Source organism: Scyliorhinus torazame, chromosome 7 (assembly GCF_047496885.1).
Source record: "Scyliorhinus torazame isolate Kashiwa2021f chromosome 7, sScyTor2.1, whole genome shotgun sequence".
Lineage (NCBI taxonomy): Eukaryota > Metazoa > Chordata > Chondrichthyes > Carcharhiniformes > Scyliorhinidae > Scyliorhinus > Scyliorhinus torazame.
Window position 1 is genome coordinate 305282750 of NC_092713.1, and position 8862 is coordinate 305291611.

Below are 8862 nucleotides of genomic sequence, written 5' to 3' on the forward strand. Positions count from 1 at the left end.
TGTGGTGCTGTCATGTGTATGTGTGATGCCATGTCATGTGTATGTGGTATGGTGTCATGTATGTATATGCGGGATTCTGTCATGTGTATCTGGTGTCATGTGTATATGGTGTCATGTCACGTGTATGTGATGTGGTGTCATGTCATGTGTGTGTGGCATCGTGTTGTGTGCTTGAAGCAGCCCAGAGGCAGCTTTGTAACACCAGGGTAATTGTGACATCATAAAATGATGTAAAATATATTTGAAGCAATGAACTTTGTATTTAAATTTCCATTTTGCTTTTCTCCATTTCTTTACTCTCTAAGTTGCCTGTGCGACATGTGCTATCATCAGAACCACATCTCACTGGGGCAAACTATTCACAAGATCAAGTACAGCAGGCCAGGTAGAAATGTTGTTTTGTGGATGGTGTGAATGAGTGAGAGGATGGACATGTTTTCAGAGTGCTTTATCCAGGGAGAATCCCGCCGGTGGGAATAGTCACCCAATACAAAATGATTTTTTTCCTCGTGTGATTCAATTGTGGCGGGTGGCTTGCTTCTGATTTGCTCACTCCGGGAAAACTGAATCTCTGTAATCAAACGCCTCCCCAGCACATTTTCCAAGTCCAGTTGGGGGGGGGGGGTCTGGTAGGGAAATGGCAACACGCTTCACAGAGGGAGCCCTCACCACACTCCTGGATGGTGTGGAGCAGAGGCGTCATGTCCTGTACCCGCGATTGGTCAGACGTCCAGTGAGCAAAGTCACCAACCCCGCCTGGGAGGCTGTGGCCGTGATAGTGAGCGCCAGCTCATAGAATCATAGCATTCACAGTGCAGGAGGCCCTTCGGCCCATCGAGTCTGCACCTGCCCTTTAAAAAAAGCACCCTTCTTAAGCTATCCCCTTTTATGCCCGTAACCCAGTAACCCCTCCTAACCTTTTTAGACACTAAGGGCAATTTAGCATGGCCAATCCACCTAACCTGCACGTCTTTGGACTGTGGGAGGAAACCGGAGCACCCGGAGGAAACCCACGCAGACACATGGGGAACGTGCAGACTCCGCACAGGCAGTTACCCAAGCTGGGAATCGAACCTGGGACCCTGGAGCTGTGAAGCAACTGTGCTAACCGTGCTGCCCATATAGCTCGTTCTATAAGAGGACAGAACTACAGTACTGAAAGAAGATGAATGATCTTCGTGCAGCCAGGGTAAGTCTACCTCCTCATGTCTACCACTCACCCCTTCACACACCCATCACACCGCCACGGTGATCTCGCTCCCAGACACCTCACGGGGTCCCAACACTTGTCATGTTGTGCTTCCCACCCGCCCCTCATGATTTCCCCAGTTGATAATCTGTTCCTCACACTCCCCCTCACTACCCACACATGCCAGACCCCACCTGACTCCCGCCTACACTCTCCCCATCTGCCTCATTGCAGGACAAACTCAAGCACAACCGGCGAGAGCGGGCACAGCCTGCTGGAGCCATGCCCAAACTGGGAACACTAACCCCCTTTGAGTAGAGAGCCCTGTGGTGAATGTATAATTACTGATAATTCACCAGTGCACTGTGTTATGTTATTAACCCTGTGGGCTCTACCTATGGGCCATTGTGTGGCTTCACCCACAGGGGATATTTTGGGGCATGTACGGGCTCCGCCCATGGCGCCACCCCCTTTACAGGAAGTATAAGAGCTGCTGACCTGCGGGGCCGCCTTCAGTGCTGTGCCGGTCACAGGCAGGCTCAGTTCTAAGCTGATTAAAACCACAGTTTTAACCATGTGTCGGAGTACCCGGGGGAAACACGGTGGGTGTTTCCCCCCACGGTGTGGGCAGCACGGTAGCACAGTGGGTAGCACTGTTGCATCATAATTCCAGGGTCCGAGGTTCGATTCCCGGCTAGGGTCACTGTCTGTGCGGAGTCTGCACGTTCTCCCCGTGTCAGCGTGGGTTTCCTCCGGGTGCTCCGGTTTCCTCCCACAGTCCAAAGATGTGCAGGTTAGGTGGGTAGGCCATTCTAAATTGCCTTTAGTGTCCAAAAGGTTAGATGTGGTAACTGGGTTACGGGAATAGGGTGGATTCGATGGGCCGAATGGCTTCCTTCTGCACTATAAATTCTATGATCTTATGATATAATTCTAATCATAGCCCTCAGTGCCTCCCAGAACGTGTCAGGTGAGACTTCCCCATTCTGGTTGTTGGTGATGTACTCGCCGATGGCCTGTGATATTTTCTGGCAGAAGGCTTTATCGGCCAAGAGGTCCGTGTCCAACCTCCACGTGGGGCACTGGGCACAGCCCGTCTCCAACCTCTCAGCCATGTAATCTGGTGCGTGGTCTGAGATGACTATCGTGGAGTATTCCGCCCTTACTATTCCTGGAAGCACTGATTTCCCCACTGCAAAGAAGTCTATCCGTGAGTATACTTTTGTGGTGGTATGTATTAGGGGTAATATGGTACCTGTGAAGCCGAGAGGCTATTGGCTGACAGGTCCCGGGTCCTGGTTGGATCTGCCGACTTCTGGTTCCGCCCTGAAGGTGGAGTATAAGAGCTCGAGTTCTCCCCGCAGCCTCATTCTGTTGCTGAGCTGCTGGGGAACAAGTCTCGCTTAATAAAGCCTAGATAGACTTCATCGCTTCTCGTCTCGCGTAAGTCATTGTGCGCTACAATTTTGTGCACTGGCAAAAAGAAGAAGAATTCCTTCTCACTGGGGTGTAGGAACTGCCATCGGTCCACTGCCTCCATCTGCTCCATGAATGCTCCCAGTTCCCTAGCCATGCCTGTCCTTTGCCCCGTTTTGGGGTTCGAGCGGTCAGTCAGCAGATCCTGTACACAGTTGAAGTCGACCACCCCCCAAGCCCCCCAAAAATTTGGTTTGTGTCGATGTCAGGGATGGTATTTTTTATGAAATCTGTGTCGTCCCATTTGGGAGTGTACACATTTACCAGAACTACCGGTGCTCCGTCTAAGACAGGGCTGACCATAACGTACCGCCCCCCTGGGTCCGTGACCATCCTTGTCACTGTAAACACCGTCACCTTACTAATTAGTATGGCTATTCCCCTAGCTCTTATCCTGTAACATGAAAGGTACATCTGCCCCACCCAGCCCTTCCTTACCCACAGCCGGTCCTTCTCCCTCGGGTGTGTCTCCTGCAGGAAGACTGTCGGCTTTCAAACTCCTCAAATGGGTGAAGACTTTGGATCTTTTCACTGGGCCATTAAGTCCCCTGACATTCCAGGTGACTATCCTGGTGGGGGGCTTTTGTCCCCCCACTTCCTGCGGGATCAACCATACTTATCTGGTGGATGCACCCCTGCACTCCAGGGTTTCCCTATGTTAGGGGGCATTCCAAAATGGCCACGGTTACCGTTCTCACCATGACGCCGGGTCCCTGCGTTCAGGGTTTCCCTTTGTGCAGGGGGCACCCAACATGGCCACCAACTGTGTGTACGCCACATGGGTGCCCTTGTACTCTGTGGTCTCTGTTTGCTTAGGGACCTTCCAAAGTGGCTGCGTGCGGCGCCATCTTGTTTCCTCAACCCGTTCCTCACCTGCCGAAGCCAATCAAAGAAACAGCCCTTTCTTCCCATCCTGTTGCTTTTGTGTTCCTTTCCCCCCCTCCCACATTCCCCTCGTCGCACCCTCCTTGCGTCGCCCCCCCTCCCCTTCCCCCTCCCCTGTCCCTGTGACCGCCCCCCCCCCCCCCCCCCACGCTGGCCAGGCGCCCGCTCCCTGCCGGGAGATGTCCGGTGCTCCCCCCTTGCTGTCTATCTTCCCGTGTTAGCTATCCCTGCTAGTGTGGTGCCACCCACTCCCGGGGCTGATCTAGCCCTTAACTTCCCCCGCTGACTGCCCGCTTTCTCTGCCTGTTCCCTACCCTCACCTGCATTCCCCCGTCCTCGCCCTTCCCTGTGACCCGATCTTTTTTGATCCGAGCGAGGCAGCACAGTCCCGCGCAAACATATCGAATGTCCAATAAGTCTCCTGAGCAACCCTCCTGCCCGAAGTTGGAGAAGTTTTGGGGGTCACTTTTCAGCACCATGTCGGCAATCCTGCACGGATTTGGAGCCGGGACCCTGGGGCCATATTCGGGGTGTCGGACCTGCCGGAGTTGCAGACGAGAGCGGGGGCAGATATTTTAGCCTTCGCCTCGTTGATCGCTCGCAGGCGGGTCCTGTTGGGGTGGAGGTCAACTTCTCCACCCTGTGCTTTGGCGTGGCCGAAGGATCTAATGGAGTTCTTACATCTTGAGAAGGTGAAATTTGCCCTAAGGGGGGCAAATGGGGGGTTCCACAAGAGTTGGAGTTTGTTTATTTTGAATTTCGGAGAGCTAGTTACCGTCAACTGTTGGGTGGGGGGCTGGTGCAGGGTTTATTGTATTTGGGGGGGGGGGCAATGTTTTTGTTTTGTAAAATGTTAAAATGCTAAAAATGTGAATAAAAATACTTTTCAAAAATAAAAGGAAGTCTGTTTCTTTGCAGCTCCCATCTTGTCCCGTTTTCCTCCTGGCAGAGTTTAAAAATGTTCAGTCCCTGGGATCCTGTCTCCAACTGCCCTTACTCCCAGTTACAACTCAGAACAGAGGAAGGTGGCCTCGTGTTGCTAGGCAACGCTCCTGCTACTATATTTATTCTTCATGTCACAGCGCTCTCTAAGCGCAATAGAAACACAACTGGAACTTAACCAACTCCCACACAGGCAAACATCTTTGTCCAGCATTCACCTAACTATAGATTTTACCCTTCAAGGCACAGAAATATTGAATTAAACTCACTTAAAACTATACCTTATTTCTAATGTTTACCAATACAAATAAACATCCCTTGAAACAATCTTCGTTTTCCTACAAGTTTATGCGAGTGACTGTGTCTTTGTGTGTGTATGAGTGTGTGTTCATTTATGGATGCTAATGTGTGGAATGTGACCCTGTGTATGCCTGTAACAAAAAGTCTTGCATTGGTGAGGAAACAGGGAGGCGGGATTCTCCGATCGCGGACAGAAATTGTATTTGGCGATCGGCCGGAGAATCCACGTTCATGCTGGAATCGGGGGCGGCGTTGTTTTTGCGATGCTCCACTCCTCACAACCAGCATATGGGCGGCCTCAGGACGTCACCTGAGGCCCTCCCCCCGATGCTCCACCCCCGATGAGCCGAGTTCATGACAGCGTCGCTCGTGTGTGTTCACCCCGTTGGGGGACTTCGCGTGTCGGCTGCGGACTGTGTCCAGCGCCGCCGCAGTCGGGTGGGGGGGGGGAGCCATTCCACTGGCAGGGGTGCTTCGGCGGGGCTGGGGGGACTAGTGGGGGGTGGTCCGGGGGGGGGGGGGTGGTTTACAAGCTGGGTCTGCGCGCAGCCGGCGCCATATTGCACGGCGGGGCCGACGCAGGCTGCCGCCACGTGGATGCCCAGCCACAAACCTGCCCATTCTGTGGCTGTATCCGCAGGGAATGCTGGGGGCTTTATGCTGCATGACTGCTAGCCCCCCCACCGGACGGAGGATCGGTGCGGGGGCAGCGTTGACTATCTGGTCGTAAGACCAGACGGATCCTGCGAACACAGCCGCAGGATTGGAGAATCCAGAGGGATTTTGTGAAAATGGTGTTGAGAATGTATGAGTAAATGTTTCATTTTGACTATTGTTTCTAGCGCTGCTGAATGGAACAGCTAGCCCACAGCTGTAGACAGTGTTGTTACTGCGTTCAGACCTTCTTCGAACAACTCCCGCTGCCTTGTAGATCCAAATTTTGGCCTAGGAAGTGTCGTCCGCGCTGCCATGCCCCGGTTTCTTCATTTTACTTGTTAGACTATGATCGTAGGATTGCTGAGCTCGGTTTGGAGCACGAGCCCCCTGCTTTCCAAATCGTCGGGCAGAGACTGACGTTTAAGAGAGGAAGGTGGACATCACAATCCTGCCACGGTCTCTTTCCTTCCAGCCAGACTGATCTGCTGAAGAATGCCCGGGAAGAAAACCGGATTCTTCAAGACCAGAACAATGTCCTGCAGGTGAAATTGGAAGTGGTGATGGACATGCTGACTGAGACCACGGCTAACCTGCTTCTATTGGAAGAGGAGGAGGAGGAGACAGAGGGAAAGGACGAGGAGAAGAAGGAAGAGGAGGAAGAAGAGCTTGTGGAAGTGGAGAATCAAACGTGTCCAAAAAAGCCTCCAAAACAGACATGCCAATACGATGTGGATTCGAGTGACTTTGAATACGGTGAGGATCTCCTGGTGCCAGTTCAGTGGAATTACAAATACCCCAAATCATTAACATCCTTTGAAGAGGAAAGTGAGTACTCAGAGGAATTGAATCTCACCAGGTACCCTCAAGGCAAAGCCAAACCCAAGATATGTCAGTTGAAACGAGCCGCAAGAGCAAAAGACAGGGCCCGCTTAAGCATGCGCCAGGGTTCAAGGGTCAAGTACTCGGTCCCGCCAAAAACCAAGTCCTCTCCGAAGGTTTGCAAACTTGAGTTGGAACCCGAACCAATGCGCAAGACTTATCCAAAACGCCGAGCAGAGTCCAGGCCCAAACCTAAACCTAGATCTGTGAAGCAAACAGACGGAGTTTGCCCCATGAAGTAGGGGTCATCACAGGAGCGCCTGAGTAACCCCCCCCCCTTCGCCCCACCATGAGAGATCAGTGTGGAGCTTCTGCTTTGTGATGTTCCCTTTTCAGCTGTCTGATGATTTGCTGGTGACAGAATAAAGATATGATAACACCATTTTTTTTCTGCTTGTGTCAATCTAAGAAGATCGATAGCCGAAGGGTTTTGAAGATGAGCAGGTCGATTTTGTTTGTTCTTTGGCCTCGCCTTTCCATCGATCTCCGCCTCTGTCTAGCCCTCGCTCCCTCACCCATTGTGCATTGGCCAACCTCACCCAGACCATTATGCCTGGCATCCGTTTTCTCCTGTACTTCCCTCTCCTACATTTTCCACCGATCTTTCCTTCCAATAATTGTCTCCGTCTACCCTCTTCTCTAAATACGCGACCAAATTGTTGTACCTTGTTGTGCACTAATTTCCTCCATTCTACAGCCATTTATTTCCAGCACTTCCTCATTAGTCTTCCTGTGCCTGGACACGAAACATTCTCCTATGTGCCCATATCTCGAAAGCTTCAGCTTCCCAATGGTCTTTTTGCTTGTTGTCCAGGTTTTTGACGCCAATGACAAAAGTATTATTTTAAAAATATTTTTATTCAGTTTTTAACATTTTATACATAACACAAGACACAAAGTAGAAAGGATAACAGAAGACTCTCTCCCAGACATTACTAACGCATGACTTGGAAAATAACTTCCCCCCCCCCACCCCGCTTTAGCAGCTGACAGTGACTAACTCTTTAAAATGCAGAATAAACAGACTCCATCTCTTGTGGAACCCCTCAATCGCCCCCCTCAAGGTGAACTTAACCTCCTCAAGATACAGGAACTCCGCCACATTGAGACACAGGGCGGAGTGGCTGATCTCCACCCCAACAGGATCTGGCTTCAAGCAATTAGCGAGGCAAAGGCTAAAACATCCACGCCCCCCGCCCCGGTCTGCCGCTTCGGCAGGTCCGACACACCAAATATTGCCCCCAGGTGACTGGGTCCAAGCTCTAGTGCAAGATCGCCGACATGGTGCTGAAGAGTGAACCCCAAAACTTCTCCAACTTCGGGCAGGACCAGCAAATATGCACATAATTGGTCGGGCCCCTCCCACGCCGATCGTAAATTCCTCCACCCCCTCAAACAATCGGCTCATTCCTGACCTCGTCAGATGCACCACCTTCAATTGTATTAATCCCAGCCTCGTGCACGAGGTTCACCCTCCGCAACATCTCACACCACAACCCCTCCTCCACTGCCCCCCCTTCCTCCCCCAGCTCCTCCTCCCACTTGGCCTTAACCCTCTCCAACTATGCCGTATCTGCCTCCAGAATCCTCCCATAAGTCGCCAAAATGACTCCCCCCCCCCTCCAACCCCATCACTGGCAACACCCCCTCCATCAACGAGGAGGGTGATGCCACCGGAAACCACTCACTATCTCAATTCTCAATTACCTCACTCCGTCCGTGATTATCTGCACGAGTTAAGTGAACCTTTTCACTTGTTCCAGGACTTATCCGTTGACCCCAACTTTCACCTCCAGTGTCAGGTGCCTGCTTATCAACATTCCCTTGCACTCATTCACGTTCAATCTTTAATCCATGTCCCCCACTCCTTGCATTCATAGTTTTGTTTACAGTTTCCCATCGAGCCTCTTAAAATCATAGAATCCCTACAGTGCAGAAGGAGGCCATTGGGCCCATCGAGTCTGCCCTTGCTCTACGCCTCCGAAGACAGCTTTAACTCGCAGTTTGAAAGGGTCTGAGACGTAACACACCCCTGGCGGTTGGCAGGCTTCTCTTCTAATTGGCAAGCGGTCCAACGAGCCACTATCAAATCCCACGGACTCCGCTATAGATTCTGAATGACCCTTTTATCATTTCTGTCAGGTTCTGAATTGAGCAGAGAGCGAGAATTCATTTCCCTTGGCAGAGAAGTCAGTGAGCGGAGGAAACAGGCTGAAGATAATTGTTTTTAAAAATCCAGCAGGGAGATAAGGAGAGGTTATTTTTAAAGCAGCGTATCACGGTGAGCTGGAAGGGAAGCAGATTCAACAGTAACTTTTAAAAGGCAATTGGATAAATACTTGAAAAGGAAAATTGTACAGGGCTCTGGGGAAAGATGACTACTAATTGGATAGTAGTGGATAGGCACTAATTGGATAGGCACAATGACCTGGGTGACCTTCTTCTGTGCTCTAAGGTTCAATAATTACATTGAAATAGAAACATAGAATGGTGTCAGCACAGAGAATTCAGCCCACAGTGTTGGTCCTGGCTCC

At 51.3% G+C, this 8862-nt stretch overlaps 1 protein-coding gene across 1 annotated transcript; it reads left to right on the forward strand.

Moving 5' to 3' along the window:
• Nucleotides 1-305: 305 nt before the first annotated feature.
• cby1 (chibby 1, beta catenin antagonist) lies at nucleotides 306-6702 on the forward strand. Its single transcript, XM_072513003.1, has 2 exons — nucleotides 306-385; nucleotides 5635-6702. Exon 2 carries the CDS (start codon nucleotides 5644-5646, stop codon nucleotides 6568-6570), a length of 927 nt encoding a protein of 308 aa, XP_072369104.1. The 5' UTR covers nucleotides 306-385; nucleotides 5635-5643; the 3' UTR covers nucleotides 6571-6702.
• Nucleotides 6703-8862: the final 2160 nt, after the last annotated feature.